Source organism: Suncus etruscus, chromosome 7 (genome assembly GCF_024139225.1).
Source record: "Suncus etruscus isolate mSunEtr1 chromosome 7, mSunEtr1.pri.cur, whole genome shotgun sequence".
NCBI classification, from domain to species: Eukaryota; Metazoa; Chordata; class Mammalia; order Eulipotyphla; family Soricidae; genus Suncus; species Suncus etruscus.
The window spans coordinates 120,279,800-120,297,784 of NC_064854.1; the positions used below are offsets into that span (position 1 = coordinate 120,279,800).

A 17,985-nucleotide genomic window follows, 5' to 3' on the forward strand; every position below is an offset into this window, starting at 1 on the left:
AAAAACCACCACCATAAGTCAACTAAACAAAACTTCCCCAAATAACCCCACAACAACCAAAAGCTTGACTATCAGAAAAACTACATAGAAATTCAACCTCATTTCTGCAATTCACATAAATGTCGATGAAAAGGATCCTAAGAAATAAAAAATCTTGAAAGAGGAGCTGGGGATATCACTCAAATCAGAAGGATAGAGTGCATGCTTTGTATGCAGGAGCTCCAAGTTTGATCCTCAGCACCATATGGTCTTCTAAGTACTAAGAACATAGGTTAGGAGAAGACCCTGCCAATTACAAAACCAAAAACCTAAATAAATAACCCTTTCCAAAACAAACAAACAAAACAAAACAAAACAAAAAAAACAAACCCACCAAATCACTTTAGAAATTCTGTGTAGAAATGCTATCACCATTTATAATAACAGAAAGAGAAAACAATTCATTATTTGATTCTATTAAGTCTTTATATACCTGAATATGTCACAGAAGCAAAGCTGGAGAGGGATATATGGACAGGAATACAAGGATGCTTATCTAGTTCCTAGAAATACTGTTCTGAAAGCCTGACTATATTACACAAAGGCTCCATCTGCTATACTGAGAGAGAAAAGGAATGCATTAAAAACTTAGAGCTGGGCCCAGAGAGATAGCACAGCGGCATTTGCCTTGCAAGCAGCCGATCCAGGACCAAAGGTGATTGGTTCAAATCCTGGTGTCCCATATGGTCCCCCGTGCCTGCCAGGAGCTATTTCTGAGCAGACAGCCAGGAGTAACCCCTGAGCACCGCTGGGTGTGGCCCAAAAAAACAAACAAACAAACAAACAAAAAAAAAAAAAACTTAGAACTATGGTTCAAAACATCACTAGGAACCAGCAGGTCTCAAGTGTAAGAGAACTAAGGTTAATATTCCTCTACTGAAACACAATTGCCTATGCAAGCTAAAAATGAGGGCAGTAGGCTACCTTTTTAATTTTTTTGCCAGCGGATCGAACCGCAGCCTGTCCTGAATCAGTTGCATGAAAGGCAAACGCACTACTGCTGTGCCACAGCTCCAGCCCCTACCTTCCCTATTTTATACCCACTTGTTTATTAAAGTCTGGAATGAGGCCTGCCAAATTTATTTGCATCAATTTTCAACACTGCTAAGTTTTCAGCCATGCCCAAACTATAATGATGTATAATAATGTAATCTACCTGGTATCAATCTCTCCTTCTCAAATGTGTATCTCTTCAGGGATATACATGTAAGTGTTCTGACTTTTCTACTTTACGACACTTGATCTTAGCCAAAAGGCTGAGAAGTGATGACTTTTCTACTTTAAAAATCATTGAACTCTCAGACCATAGTATTTGGAGGGGAGGGGGGAATTTACACCTGGCAGTGTTCAGGGGTTACTCCTGGCTCCGTGCTCTTAAATCACTCCTGGCAGGCTCAAGGGACCATATGGGATGCCGGGATTTGAACCAGGGTTCGTCACAGGACGAGCCCCCTGCAGACTTGGTGTGGAATTGTCCCTCTCATTTGGAAAGTGTCCCCCCCTTTCTCCTTGGCAGCGTGCAAGGCAAACGCCTTACTGCTGTGCTATAGAGCTCTAGCCCTCATAGTTTTTTTTTTATTTTTTATTTTTTATTTTATTTTTTGGTTTTTGGTTTTTGGGCCACACCTGGTAACGCTCAGGGGTTACTCCTGGCTATGTGCTCAGAAGTTGCTCCTGGCTTGGGGGACCATATGGGACACCGGGGGATCGAACCACGGTCCGTCCAAGGCTAGCGCAGGCAAGGCAGGCGCACCTTACCTTTAGCGCCACTGCCCGGCCCCCATAGTATTTTTTATTAGCTAAATATAATCTGATTCTCATAGCTAGAATTTTATTTCTCTAACTTTCTAACCAATTAGCATTTGAACACACCTAACTAGCATCTCAGTAGACAAGAAAATAATGCTTTTGGAGAATATGCCTATCACATTTTACTTTGGGAGCATGGTATGTATGTATGTATGTATATGTATGTATGTATGTATGTGAGCAGTGAGGACCTTACTTGATGCCAGAGATGGAAATGAAGTGAACTGTGCACAAAGCAAGTACCTTACCCCTTGTAATAACTTGGGCCCCTGCACCATTTTGTTTTGTTTTCTTTTGGTCACACTAAGCTATATGCAGGGCTTATCCCTAGCTCTGTGCTTAGGGATCATATGCAGTGCTGTGAGTCAAACCCAGCTGGCTAGGTCTAAGGCAAACACTTTATCCACTATACTATCTCTTCAAGTCAATTGTTTGTTTTTTTTTGGTTTTTGGGTCACACCCGGCAGTGCTCAGGGGTTACTCCTGGCTGTCTGCTCAGAAATAGCTCCTGGAAGGGGCCGGGCGGTGGCGCTGGAGGTAAGGTGCCTGCCTTGCCTGCGCTAGCCTAGGACGGACCGCGGTTCGATCCCCCGGCATCCCATATGGTCCCCCAAGAAGCCAGGAGCAACTTCTGAGCGCATAGCCAGGAGTAACCCCTGAGCGTCACAGGGTGTGGCCCAAAAACCAAAAAAAAAAAAAAAAAAGAAATAGCTCCTGGCAGGCACGGGGAACCATATGGGACACCGGGATTCGAACCAACCACCTTTGGTCCTGGATCGGCTGCTTGCAAGGCAAACGCCGCTGTGCTATCTCTCCGGGCCCAAGTCAATTGTTTTTTGGTCACTCCTGGTGGTCAGTGCTCAGCTATCATTCCCAGAAGTGCTCTGGATGTCGGGGATGGAACCCAGGGTTTGGCTACATATGAGGCAAGCACCCCAACTTTTAATACTCTCTAGCCCCATTTTTAATCTCTAGCCTCATTTTTAAAATATCATTAATTGAAGCTGGAGCAATAGCACAGCTGGCAGTGTGCTTTGCCTTGCATGCAGCTGACCTGGGTTTGATCCCCAGCACCCCATATGCTCCCCGAGCTGCGAGGAGTGATTCTGAGCACAGAGCCAGTAATAACCCCTGAGCACTGCTGGGTGTGGCCCAAAAACCATATAAATAAATAAAAACAGATTTATGGGGGGGTATTGGTTTATACCTGGCAGTGATTATGAAACCATATATGGTTCTGGGGATCAACTGGTTGGCTGCAAGCAAAGAAAATGCCCTATCTGCTATAATAGCTCGTCAGACTACTTGTTCCATTTTTTTAGTCCCCTTGGAAGTACAGACTGCACACTCTAAACTTTCATTAAATCATATTCTTACATGAGGAATAAGGACTAGAAAGAGAAATTAAACTAAATACTTGTTACCATAAAATTCATTTTAAGGAAATATCTATCTGTAAAACAAAAATTCAAGAGTAAAAATATGTACAAAATGCCATAGGAGCACAGTATAACTGATAAGAAGATCTCCTTCTGTGATATATCACAGAAACATTTATAGCCAAGATAAGCAGGAAAGGGCACTAAAGCCAGATAAAGTAGATCCCAAAGAGGCAAAATAAAGTCATGAAAGAAAAAAGTCTATTAAAAAAACTCAGGGATCGTATCCAATATGATGCTGAGGACTTGAAAGTCAGTCACATGCAAGTCAAGAACCTTACCTTCTATACTGTATCCCTGCCCCTATCAGTTGACATTATTTTTATTGTCACAAAGGTCTTAAAGGTGTAAAATGGAGGAGAGTGAATCAGATGCAATGACTTGTTACTATTGCCTGCTTTGGAGATGGAGACAGGCCATTAGACATGGAATGTGGGAGGCCTCTAAAAACTGATTGTTGGAGCCAATACCCATGATTTAACCAGTGAGCTGCATGTGAGATTTTTGAGCTATGCATCTGTAAATAAAAACTGTGCTGGGGCCGGAAAGATAGCATGGAGGTAAGGCATTTGCCTTGCTCTGCCAGGAGCAATTTTGAGCATAGAGCCAGGAGTAATCCCTGAGCGCTGCTGGGCGTGACCCAAAGAACCCCCCCTCCAAAAAGAAAAGAAAAATTGTGCTGCTTTAAGCTTTAAAAGGGGGATTGGGGGATGAGGCAAGAGAGATAGCACAGTGGTAGGGCATTTGGTTTGCCTTGCATGCAGCTGATCCAGGACGGACAATGGTTTAAATCCTGGCAACCCATATGGTCGTGTCCCGTCCTGTCCCCCCCCCCCTCCCGTGTTAGCCGGGAGTGATTTCTGAGTGCAGAGCCAAGAGTAACCCAAGTGCCACCAGGTGTGACCCAAAAAACAAAAAACAAACAAAAAAAGGGGGGGGGAGTGATGGCATAGAGATAGTTCAGCAGGTAAGATGCTTTTTTTCCATGTGGCTGACCTGGGTTCAATCTCCAGCACCCCATATGGCCTATCGAGCCCACTAGGAGTGATCCCTGAATACAGATGGGCGTGGTACCCCTCGCAGAAATGCAAAACATTTTTTTTTGTTGTGGAAGTTTGGGTACATAGAGGGTTATAAAACAGGACAAAAAATATAAAAAAGTGAGGCTAGAGAAAAAGTACAGCGGGGAGGGCACTTGACTTGCATGTAGCGAACCGAGGTTCAATCACTGGCATCCCATATGGTCCCTCAAACATCGCCAGGAATAATTTCTGAGAGCAGAACCAGGAGTAACTCCTGAGCATTGCTTCGTGAGGCCTATAAACAAACAAACAAAAAAACAAAACAAAAATACAGAAAAGAGATTCTACTTAAGTTGCCTGAGGTCTTGATGTCTTAATGTGATTGTTGTGTGCTAGGGATCCAAAGATTTATGCTTCAAATCTATTCAAACAAGGCTAGTACCTTTGTAATTCAAGATCCAAACAAATTTGTTACTTTAACTACCCATATAAAAGAATACTGGGGTCAGGGAAATAGCTCAACAGATGTGCAAACCATGCAAGAGTCCTGGTTTTAATTCTGGTCCCCAAAACAACCAGATGTTACCCAAATACATAGGAAGAAAACAAACAAAAAAAGCCTTAAGGGCTAAAGAGAATCCGGATCTTTAGTTTATTATCTTCTCAATTGAAATACAAGAAAAAGTAAAGCAGGTTAGAGAATAGCGAAGGGGATGGTAGGGAAACTGGAGAAATTGAGGAAAATGAATCCTGGTGAAGGGAAGGATGTTGGAATATTGTATGACTAAAACTCAACTATAAACAACTTTTTAACTTTGAATCTCAGAGAGCTAATTAAAAAAATATATAAAGGAAAAAGGATGGGGCTGGCATGGTGGCGCTAGAGGTAAGGTGTCTGCCTTGCCAGCACTAGCCTAGGACGGACCGCGGTTCGATCCCCCGGCTTCCCATGTGGTCCCCCAAGTCAGCAGTGACTTTTGAGCGTATAGCCAGAAGTAATCCCTGAGTGTTACTGGGTGTGGCCCAAAAACTAAAAAAAAAAAAAGGGAAAGCAGATAAATTAAAGATAAAAAGTCATGAAACAGATTAGACACTTGATTTTTTTTTTTTTTTTTTGCACAGGAATCACAAGCAACAGGCCTCCCACTTCAAGCAACCTGCCTCTACAAATATGCTCCTAGAGAACCTTCATACACTACTGGTTAAAATATACAAGTAGCCAGAGAAATAACTCGATGGGATGAAATCATTCTTGGTATGGATGGTTTGGAGTTTAATTCCCAAAAAAAATGATTCTCTCTAAGCTTCTCAGAAGTGATCCCTGAACATGGCGCTAGGAGAATAACTAGGAATGGTCCAAAAGTTAAAAGCAAAAAAGTGAGGTCAGGAGCAATAGAGCAACATGTAAGGTGTTTGCCCTGCACACAGCTCACCATAGGATTCATGGTTCCCCCGAGCTCTTCAAGAGTAACCCCTGACCACTGTTGGATATGACCCCCCCCCCCAAAACAAAACAAACTGCCAAAACTCCAAAAAAAAGTGTGGCAGAAGTGATAGGATAATGAACAGGGCAAGCTGCCTTGCACATGACTGACTTGGGTTTAATCTCTTATTACATAATTCCCTGAGACCACCAGGAGCAATCCTTGAGCACAGAACAAGGATTAAGTCCTGAGCATAAAGCCAGGATTAAGTCCTCAACACAGTCATTATAGCCATCCCTCCAAAAGAATAAGAAAGGATAGGGAAAAATAAAAAACAAAGGTTCAGCTATCCTTTAGAATTTTTAATTTTGTTTTAGAGCAATACATGGCAATGATTTGTGGCTACTTCTAAGCTTAGAAATCAGATGGTGTCAGTGCCAGGGATAAGATCTGGGCTAGGGTGAGCAAAACATGAGCTCAAGCTTCCCTCCGAGTCTAGCTTTTTCCAGGAAAGTATAAAAGAGCTTATACCAAGTAAGGTTTCTTATCTTTGGCATTTTGACCTTTTGACACAGTTGTATGCTTCGAAGGCTACTCATATAAGAAGATAGAGGTTTTCTTGGCCTACACTTATATGAAGCCAATAGCATCCTCTCAGTTGAAATCAACTGTTGCTAAATATTACCAAATGCCACCTGAAGATCAAAAATGTTTCCGGTTGGGCAGCATCCTCTCAGTTGAAGTCAACTGTTGCTAAATATTACCAAATGCCACCTGAAGATCAAAAATGTTTCCGGTTGGGCAGGAATGATAGCACAGAGGTATGGCATTTGCCCTGCATGTGGCTGACTGGGATGTACCCAGGTTCGCTCCCCAGCTTCCCATATGGTCCCCAGTGCCTACCAGGAGCGATTTCTGAGCAGAGCCAAGAGTAACCCCTGAGCGCTGTTGGGTGTGGCCGAAGGAAAACAAAAAACAAAAAACAAAAACAAATCAAAACCACCACAAAATAATGCTTCTGGTTGAGAAATCATGCATTAAAAGGCTGACATATATTTCCAGAGAGGGGAATATGATGAAACCAGAGCAACTGAACAGAATGAACGTTTTTTGTTTTATTCTAATGCCATACTTCTGTTTTAACTGTCCTGGCACCCTCAAACACTCCTGTTTGGTTTTGGTGACACCTAGATATGCTCATAGTTTACTCTCGGCAAGTTCAGAAATTCTTCCTGAGGATTGATGATCATATGGGGTATCAGAGATGAAAACTGGAGAGCCACATGTAAGTCAAGTGCCCTGTCTTCTGTACTATCTCTTGATTCCTGAACCTTCATGCACTTTTGTGTAATTATCTAAAATAATAAAAATAAGACCCTGTGTGTGCTGACTACAAAATGACAGGGCAGATTTCCAAATATCAAATATACATATGTAAAACACACTCACCTTCATAGGGTTTTCATCATACGTTGGGGTTCCTAAGTCCATCTCTGCTTCATGCTCAAGACTGGCATCATCTCCGGGGCTTTCCCATGTTGGAGGATCCCACTGAGTCTGCCTAGAAAGTAAGAACAGCCATGCTGTCATGCCAGAAAACAAAATTCTAGCATAAGCAATCTCTGTTCCTATATCATAGAACAGAATATGCCACAAGACACATGTGGTCAAGTCTGCTCCATGAAGCATTTTCTTTTTCGTTTGGTTTTGTAAATTTTGGGACATACCCCACGTCACCCCAATCATTCAGGGCTTCCTCCTGGCTCTATACTCAGGAATTACACTGGGAAGAACTCAGGGGACCATATGAGATGCTTTGGATTGAACCCATATTGAGTGTTTACAAGACAAGTGTCCTACAAGTGCTATACTATCCAGCCCCCCTCTTTTTTGAGAGGAAGGGGTTACACCTGGCAGTATTCCTTTGGCTCTGTGCTCAGGGATCAAGCCCATGTTGGCCACATGCAAGGCAAATGCCCTATCTGCTATACTATCACTCTGAATTCCAGTCCAAGCATTCCTTTGATATCCCCCAACAGTAATGATTCTCAGAGGCATACCCCATTCCCTCTCATAACAGTAAGCCACATTATCACTATAACAATTTGGCAACATTCACTGTCAAACAGCACTTAAAAAACAAACCGCCTTCTGTCTCAGGTTCTTTTATTTTGGGTTTTGCCTCACACCTAGTAGTATTCAGGGTTTACTTCTGACTGAGCTCAAGAGGATCATAAATGGTGTCAGGGGTCTGAACTGAATTAGATGCATGCATGCAAGACAAGCACCTACTTCTATGGCCCAGTGATCTGTTAATCTCCTAAAAAAATCTGGAGAAGCTAGAAAGATACTTAAGTATGTGTTGGGGCTAGAGTGATAGTACTTGCTCTGTAAGCAGTCAACCTGGGTTTGATCCCTGGCATATGGGCCCTCTTGCACCACCAGAAGTAATTCCTGAGTGCAGGGCCAGGAGTAACCCTGAGCACTGGGGTTACTCCAGGTTTTTGGAGTGGTCAAAAACATATAGGTGTGTGTCTACCTATACTACTAATTATACCTAGCATGTAGTGGAGCACACTAAATCACAATGCACTCTTCAAAATAGTAAAAGTTAATCCTTGAATCAAGTTTTGCTTGTAGTTTACTATATTTAGTTTAATGACCAATAGCATATAAAAGGTGTAGAGTTTGGGGGCCAGAGTGATAGAAGAGCAGGTATTGACTTGCACATGGTTGATCCAGGTTCTATCCCTGGCATCCTATATGGTCCCCAAGCCTTCCAAGAGTAATTTCTTTTTTTGGAGGCTGGGTGGGTTTGGGTCACACTTGATCATGCTCAAAGGTTACTCCTGGCTCTGTGATCAGAAATTGCTCCTGGCAGGCTTGGGGGACTATATGGGATATGCCAGGGATCAAACCAGGGTCTGTCTGGGGTTGGCCATATGCAAGGCAAATGCCCCCTACCACTGTGCTATCGCTCTGGCCACAACCAGGAGTAATTTTTTTTTAATATCTTTATTTAAGCACCATGATTACAAACATGTTTATTGTTGGGCCTCAGTCAGAGAGAACAACCTCCTTCACCAATTCAAATTCTGACCATCAGTGGCTCCTTCTCCAACCCCTACAGGCATTCTACTTGTCTCACTCATCAACAATGTCATGGTAGTTCTTAGTGTAGTCATTTCTCTAACTGCATTCACCACTTTTTGTGGTAGCTTCATATCGTGCGCCGGTCCTTTTGGCCCTCATCTCTATTGTCTCTGGGCATTACTATAATAATGTCTTTTATCCCCCCCTCCCCCAATTTCTTCCAGGATCTCATATTTTGTGGCACAGAGTTTTCAAAGAAGTCTCTAATTACCCTTTAGATATCTGTATTATCTGTAGAGATCTCCCCCTTTTCATTTTTATCCGGTTTATTAAGTTTCTCTCTCTCCCTTTATGAGTTTTGCTAGTGTTTCATCAATTTTTTTTTTTTTTTTTTTTTGGTTTTTGGGCCACACCCAGCGGTGCTCAGGGGTTACTCCTGGCTGTCTGCTCAGAAATAGCTCCTGGCAGGCACGGGGGACCATATGGGACACTGGGATTTGAACCACCTTTGGTCCTGGATCCACTGCTTGCAAGGCAAACACCGCTGTGCTATCTCTCCGGGCCCGTGTTTCATCAATCTTATTTATTTGGTTTTTGGGTCACACCCAGTGGCACTCAGGGGTCATTCCTGGCTCTGTGCTCAGATATCGCTCCTGGCAGGCTCAGGGGACGATATGGGATGCTGGGATTCGAACCATAGACCTTCTGCATGCTAGGCAAACGCCTTACCTCCATGCTATTTCTTCGGCCCCTCAATTCAGCTTTTTTTTTTTTGACCCACTCCCCCAACATCGATTCAGCTTTTTGATCCGTTTTTGCCACTCTGTGTCTCTTAAATGGTGCATTTGGCCAATTGACGTTGAGAGATAATTGCCATGGGATTAAGAGCCATCTTTGTGTAGAAGTTTGGTGTGTCATTAAGTCTGACTTATCTTAAAGTAAACCTTTCAGTTTATCTTTTAAGGCTGGTTTTTGAGTCTGTAAAGTTTCTGGTTTTTGTTTTGTTTTGTTTTGGGGTCATAGGTCCTGGCTCTATGCTCAGGAATCACTCCTGGCAAGCTTGGGCCCCCATATGGGATGCCAGGATTCAAACCACCGACCTTCTTCATGCAAGGTAAATGCCTTACCTTCATGTTATCTTCCCGGCCCCTGAGTCTATAAAGTTCCTAAGATGCTGTTTATCCATGAAGCTATGTATATTTCCTTCAAACCTAAAAGTGTGTCTGAGTAATTTCTTTTTTCTTTTTTTTTTTGGTTTTTGGGCCACACCCGGCGGTGCTCAGGGGTTACTCCTGGCTGTCTGCTCAGAAATAGCTCCTGGCAGGCGCAGGGGACCATATGGGACACCGGGATTCCAACCAACCACCTTTGGTCCTGGATCAGCTGCTTGCAAGGCAAATGCCGCTGTGCTATATCTCCGGGCCCTGAGTAATTTCTTTTTGCCAGGATACAAACTACCGCCTGTCCTATATCAACTGCATACAAGGTAAAAGCCCTACTGCCATGCTATCTCTCTGGCCCCAACTAGGAGTAATTTCTTTTTGGTTTTTGGGCCACACCCCATGGCGCTCAGGGGCTACTCCTGGCTATGTGCTCAGAAATTGCTCCGGGATGGGGCCGGCGAGGTGGCACTAGAGGTAAGGTGTCTGCCTTGCAAGCGCTAGCCAAGAAAGGACCACGGTTCGATCCCCCCGGCATCCCATATGGTCCCCCCAAGCCAGGGGCAATTTCTGAGCGCTTAGCCAGGAGTAACCCCTGAGCAAACGGGTGTGGCCCGAAAAACCAAAAAAAAAAAAAAAAAAAAAAAAAAAGAAAGAAAGAAAAGAAAAAGAAATTGCTTCGGGCTTGGGGAACCATATGGGACACTGGGTGATGGAGCCACAGTCTGTCCTATGTCAGCCACGTGCAAGGCAAATGCCCTACTGCTGCACCACTGTTCTGGCTCCAACCAGGAGTAATTCTAAGTTCTGAGCTAATTCAAGTGTGACCCAAACACAAAAACAAAACAAAACCAACTAACCACAAAGGAAGTTTAGCCTTTTTAACACCTATTTTTTATAGTCGTCTTGAACGTAAACAGGCAAATATTATTTTCCCTAAAAGCAAGTTCTGTGAGTTAACAACAAAAAAAGTTCATGTCAGAGATCTGAAGGCGTCTTTTTCACAGGGAATATCTAACAGGGAATCACTTAGAATGACTTGAGCTGGAAAGACGCTTTTGCCATGCATCGCTGGGTCTAACCTAAAATAGATCCCCAGCTCCCCAGGACAGCATATGGTTTATGTCCCCATATCTTCCCGCAAGAAAAAAAAACTCAGAAAGTTCCAGAAAAGTTAGCACCAGCCTTCTATCATACCAATGTGTTATTTGGGGTGGTGGTGGTGGAGGAGGGGGCACACCAGACTGTGCTCAGGGGTTACTCTTGGCTCTGCACTTGAAATCACTCTTGGCTCGGGACCATATGGGATGCCAGGATTCAAATTCAGGTCAGCTTCATACAAGTCAATTGTCCTATTAGCTGTGCTATTGCTCCAGGCCCAGAAACCCAGGTTTGATCCCCAGTATTACATGATCCCTCTCTTATGGTTGTTGCCAGTACTAAGCACTGCCAAATGACCCTAATCTATGAGTTAGGAGTAACCCCTGAGCATTGTTAGGTGTGGCTCTCAAATAAAAATAAAGTTCTGTATTAATTTAGAAGTTTTATAAATAAGTTCTATAAATCAGTAAAATAGCTTAAGAAAAAAAATTGAGGAGGGTTTGGGCCATACCCAGCAGTTCTCAGCAGTTACTCCTGGTACTGTGCTCTGGGTTCATTAATGGTGATGATTAAGGAACCATTAATGAGATGCCAGGGATCAAACCCAGGTCAGTCACGTGCAAGACAAACACCCTATCCACTGGCATCAATTACAAAATCTGAAGGTTAATATGCACACACACAGCATTATTTCATATAAAGTTATTTGTCTAAAAAAAAAAAAATCTTTTGGGGCCGGAGAGATAGCATGGAGTTAAGACATTTTTTTTTTGTGGTTTTTGGGTCACACCCAGCAGTGCTCAGGGGTTATTTCTGGCTCCAGGCTCAGAAATTGCTCCTGGCAGGCACAGGGGACCATATGGGGCGCCGGGATTGGAACCGATGACCTCCTGCATGGAAGGCGAATGCCTTACCTCCATGCTATCTCTCTGGCCCCGGAGTTAAGACATTTGCATTTCATGCAGAAGGTCATTGGTTCGAATCCTGGCATCCCATCTGGTCCCCCGAGCCTGCCAGGAGTGATTTCTGAGCGTAGAGCCAGGAGTAACCCCTGAGCGCTGCCGGGTATGATCCAAAAAAAATTTTAAGGGCCAGAGAGATAAAAAACATCTGAAAAGTATAAAAGCCTAAAGTATAATATAACATTTTAGATGTGATTCTGGAAATCCCCAGCCCTCAAACACAGTGGAAGGCCAGTAGTAATTCTCTAGCTGTAGTGTTAGCTTTGGCCAGAAAGGTTGATTTGGGAATACCCAGTCAGCCTATCTTACCTTGTAATCACATGGTAGTAATAGATCTTCCCTTCTGGATCCCGAGCTGTCTTCCAGTTGGGAGGTAAGACAATGGTTTTTGGTTTGGGTGGAGAAGGGGGTGGCAAATCCAGGAGATTATTTGTCACAACCATTTCAGGCTAAAAGAAAACACACACAAGTACTTGATCAGTGACTTCTCTTCTAATCTAAGGAAAAAAAATTAAGTCCAATTGCTCACTCCTGATGACGTTTGAAATCAAATCCACGTCGCCCCTATACAAAGCAAACATTAAAACCCTTTGAGCTATTTTTAAGTCCTTTCTTTTTCTCTCTTTTGGTTTTTGGGTCATACCCAGCTGTGGTCAGGGTTTGCATCTGGCTCTGTGCTAAGTAATCACTCCTGGAGGTGCTCAGAGGACCATATAGTGTTGGGGACCAAACCCAGGTCAGTGCATGTAAGGCAAGTGTCTTACCTGCAGTACTATCTGATCGGCCCCATTATCTCTTTTATAAAACAAAGAAGTAAAATGACAGAAATCCTTAGCCAGCAAAGATTTCTCAGAAGACATCAAACTTGCCAATTCTTTGACCTTACACTTTTTTTGGAGGGGGGGTTACACCCAGCAGTGCTCAGGGGTTATTCCTGGCTCCAGGCTCAGAAATTGCTCCTGGCAGGCACGGGGGACCCTATGGGGCGCCGGGATTCGAACCGATGATCTCCTGCATGAAAGGCAAACGCCTTACCTCCATGCTATCTCTCCGGCCCCTGATCTTACACTTTTTAAACTCCAGAAATGTGAGAATAGACTTCTGTACTTTAATTAAATCTATGGCATTTTTTTTACAGCAGCCCCAGCAGACTAATATAATCTAGCACTATAATTATTTATTTTATCATTCAAAATTCACCAAAATAAATGAGTGTGGGAGAAAGAAAAGACAAAAGCAAAACAAACAAACAAACAAAAAACTTCCATTTAGCCTACAAAATCCTTTATCTAGCCTATAGAGAGGCTTTATTTTTCCTTATAGTAGCAGGGACTAAAATGAATCCAGTATCTCCACATGCAAAATCTGTATTCTACCATTGAGTTGTAGCCCTAGTCTATATGGAGATTTCATGAACTTTACATGTCACTTAAAAATATTCTAGCTCAGGGAGACAGCACAGAGTTAACATACATGCCTTGATTCATTTTTGATGTCAGTTTACATTCCAAACTGTCACCACAATGAAACGGCCCGGCCCTCCATGCCTCCCTTGCACCTCCCCCACCTTCCTAGCCCTGGCAAAAAATATTCTACAAAAGACAGCTCAAAGGGCCGAGCATGTGTCTTGCAAGTAGGAGGCCTGGGTTAGATCTCCAAAATCACATGGTTCCTTGAGGACTGCCAAGAGTAACCCCAAGAGACACACACATGACAAGATGGAACACATGCATTGCATGCTGGAGGGCTTAGTGTGATTCACAGCTGTGATTTCCCTACCTAAGCACTACAAGGAGGCACTCCAGTAATGAGCTAGGAATAGTACCCATAAACACTACCAGCTGTAACATTCAAAAATATTAATAATAAACATTCAAAATTGACAGAACTTATTTTTTACTTTTTACTTATTTTTTGTTCCTGGGTCACAACCAGTGGTGTTCAGGAGTTACATCTGGCTCTCCACTCAGGAATCACTCTCGGTGGGTTTGGTGAGATTAAATGGGATGGTGGAGATCAAACCCAAGTTGGCTGTGTGCAAAGTAAAAGGGCCTTACCTACCGTACTTTTGCTTTGGTCTCATTAATTTAAAATATTTTAAAGTTTAATAAATGAAAACATTTCTTACTGGTTGTAAAGGCTGAGGCTGTCCTGAAGCAACTATTGTTGTTACAGCTGCAGTTGGCTGTACCACGACTCCTTGCGGGTGAGCTGTGAAAATCTGTTGTCCCTGGATATACTGAAGACCTGGTTGGGCATAACTCTAAAAGATAAAATGAAAAACAAAATTAATATTATCTATTAGTTTATATTTTCCTAACGCTAACATAGTAATTGCTATATTGGTGATTTCTCTTTTTAGCCACGTTATGCTGATACTGGGTAGATGTTGTATTTCCTTTGAGAATTATTTCCAGCATATGTTGCATTCCTTCTGAACAATGAATTGATATCCTCTAAACATTATTTTGCGTCTTTTTTTTTTTTTTTTTTGCTTGTTGGGCTGGGTTACTCCTGGTTTGGGGGACCATATGGGACACCACGGATCGAACCACGGCCCGTCCTAGGTTAGCAAGTGCAAGACAAATGCCCTACCACTTACGCTACCACCCCAGCCCCACAAATAAAATTTAATTTAGACACCATGATTTTACAGTACTGTGGTAGGTTTTCATGCAAACAACATTCTAACACCATACCCTCTACAAGAGCATCCACTTCCCTCCACCATTGTGTCGAGGGGCCTGCCATGACAAGCTGTTTTCTTTTTCTTTTCTTGGGTTACACCCGGCAGCGCTCGGGTTCCTCCTGGCTTTATGATCAGAAATTGCCCGTGGCAGGCTCGGGGGACCATATGAGATGCTGGGATTAGCCTTACTGCTGTGCTATCTCTCTGGCCCTGGCAAGCTGTTTTCTAAATCAATTTTGTTAGCTTGTTTACTCCTGGCTCTGCACACAAGAATCACTCCTGTTGTGCCTGGGGACCATATGGGATGCTAGGAATTTAACCCACGTTGGCTGCTTGCAAGGCAGGTTGCCTTTACTTGCTGTACTATGTCTTTGACCCCAGTTTTCTATTTTCCTATGGTAAAGTAAACTCAAAGCAAGTAAATGATTAGGGAATTACTATCGGGAGCATAGTACAGTGGGTAGGGCATTTTTGCCTTGCCTGCAGCCCACCTAAGATTCTCAGCACCCATATAGTCCCCCCTAGCACTGCCAGGAGTAATCCCTGAGATCAAAGCCAGGAATATGCCTTGAGCACTGCCAGATGTGGCAAATTAAATAAACCAAAAAATAAAAATAATCAGGGAATTAATTAAAAACAAACTTGTCATTTGGGCACCACACCTGGTGATGCTCAGGCCTACTCCTGGCTCATTCATTTTTCAGGAACATGAAGGAGCTCCAAAAACCTTGCAGTGCCAGGAATCAACGTGAACCTCCTATATGCAACACGTGTTCCAGTATTTTGAGCTTTCTCCCCAGAGATTTTGCATTTGAAGCCAAAGACAGGCATTTTTTATTAAAATATTTACAGTAAAGGTTGTTCTAGAAAGATAGTATAGTGGGTAGGGTATTTGCCTTGCATGTGGACAACCATGATTTGATTTACAGCACCACATATGGTCCTCCATCAACACCAGCAGGTGTAAAGGACACCTTATTTTTTAACAGTAAACAGTAAATATAATATATATATATAGTAAAAAATATAAAAATCTGCATGGGCTAGAGAGATAATTGTACAGGAGGTTAGGTATTTGCATGCAGCTGAGCCTGATTCGATTCCCAGGCCCCACATACAGACCCTAACCTCAAGAAATATTCCTAGGGGCTGGAGAGATAGCATGGAGGTAAGGCGTTTGCCTTTCATGGAGGTCATTGGTTCGAATCCCAGCATCCCATATGATCCCCCGTGCCTGCCAGGGGTGATTTCTGAGCATTGAGCCAGGAGTAACCCCTGAGCGCTGCCGGGTGTGACCCAAAAACCAAAAAAAAAAAAAAAAAAAAAAAAGAAATATTCCTAGAGACTAGAGAGATAACACGGAGGTAAGACATTTGCCTTTCATGAAGAAGGACGGTGGTTCGAATCCCAGCATCCCATGTGGTCCTCTATGCCTGCCAGGAGCAATATCTGACTGTGGAGCCAGGAGTGACCCTGAGCACTGCCAGGTGTGCCCCAAAAACCAAAAAAATAAAAATCCTATCACAGAGCTAAGAAAATCTCCTGAGCACTGTGGGTGTGGCTCAAAACTCTCAGTTCCCAATATATTTTGTAGAAACAAGAATATTGGGGCCGGAGAGATAGCACAGCAGTAAGGCGTTTGCCTTAGACGCAGGACAACGGTAGTTTGAATCCCGGCATCCCATATGGTCCCCCGAGCCTGCTAGGAGTGATTTCTGAGCATAGAGCCAGGAGTAACCTGAGCGCTGTCGGGTGTGACCCAAAAAAAAAAAAAAAAAAAAAAAACAACAAAAAAGGTATATATCACGGGTGGGAGCGATAACACAGCGGTAGGGCATTTGCCTTGCATAAGGCAAACCCAGTTCAATCCCCAGCATCCTGAGCCTGCCCGGATCGATTTCTGAGCTCAGAGCCAAGAGTAAACTGTGAGTGCTGCCCAGTGTGCACCCCCTCCCAGAAGTATATACCAGAGAAACAGTCGTCTTATGATCAATAGTGCTCATTCTCTTACTAGCTTTAATTAATATTATACCACTTTTTGTTTGGGGTTCAGACCCAGTGATGCTCATGCCAGTACTGGAAATTGAGCCCAGGATTCCTGCATCCAAAACCCAAATCATGTACTACAATCCTCTGGAGCTATCTTTTATTTGGGGACCAAACCTGGTGATGCTCAGGGGTTATTTCTGGCTTGACACTAAGGAATTGCTCTTAATGGTGCACAGGAAAACATATGCGATAGTGGGTATTAAACCTGGGTTATTCACTGCAAGAAAAGCACTTTACATACTGTATTGGTGCTGCAGCCTTCTCTATGCCATTTTTACCTAGCTCTGTGTCATTTATTTCAAGCCAAATGTGAAAGAATAAACAAACCAAAACTTTTTAAGAATGGGGCCAAAAAGATAGTATAGCAGAGAAGGCACATTATCTTGCCTTGCAAGTTGCTGACCTGAATTTGATTTCTGGCATCCCATATGGTCCCCCAAGCCTTGCCAGAAGTGATTCCTGACTGCAGAGCCAGAAATAACCCTGAACATCACTGGTTGTGCAAACAAACAAACAAACAAACAAACTAAAAAAGGCAGAAAAAGAAAAATAAGAATGTTTAGTATATAGGGCCGGAGTGGTGGCACAAACAGTAGGGCATCTGCCTTGATGTGCTAGCCTATGACAGACCACAGTTCAATCCCCGGCAACCCATATGGTCCCCCACACCAGGAGCAATTTCTGAGCGCATAGCCAGGAGTAACCCCTGAGCGTCACCGGGTGTAGCTCAAAACAAACAAAAAACAAACAAAAAAAAAGAATGTTTAGTATATTGCTCTATTTATTCTCATAAAAAAAAAAACAAAACAACAACAACCAGATTTTAGGAATTCTGGCAAAGGAGAACCTCCCCTCTCCTATTATGGGAGGCTTCCTTTTCCCCTTGATTAAAAAAAGAAATCTTCAGGACTGATGAAATAGCTCAGTGGGTAGGGCATTTGCCTTGCATGTGGTTGACCTGGGTTCAACCCCCGCAATCCATATGCTTCACCAAGCCTGCCAGGAGTGATTTCTGAGCACAAAGTCAGGAACAACCTCTGAGCACTGCTGCGTGTGACTCCAAAACAAAAGGACAAAACAAAAATACTTCACCTGAAAACATAACCATCTAGACATAACTTTCAATTTAAATTATTCTAGAAAATGAACATTTAAATAAATTAAACATTTAATATTATCAAATGGGATATTATATAGC

General features: G+C 43.0%; 1 protein-coding gene across 1 annotated transcript in view; it reads right to left on the reverse strand.

The window, feature by feature from the left end:
- SETD2 (SET domain containing 2, histone lysine methyltransferase) overlaps positions 1 to 17,985 on the reverse strand; it is a 96,351-nt gene that overhangs the window by 6,115 nt on the left and 72,251 nt on the right. The window contains 3 exon segments of the mRNA XM_049777290.1: positions 7,183 to 7,294; positions 12,359 to 12,498; positions 14,178 to 14,312. Of these exon segments, the coding sequence (XP_049633247.1) occupies positions 7,183 to 7,294; positions 12,359 to 12,498; positions 14,178 to 14,312 (387 nt within the window).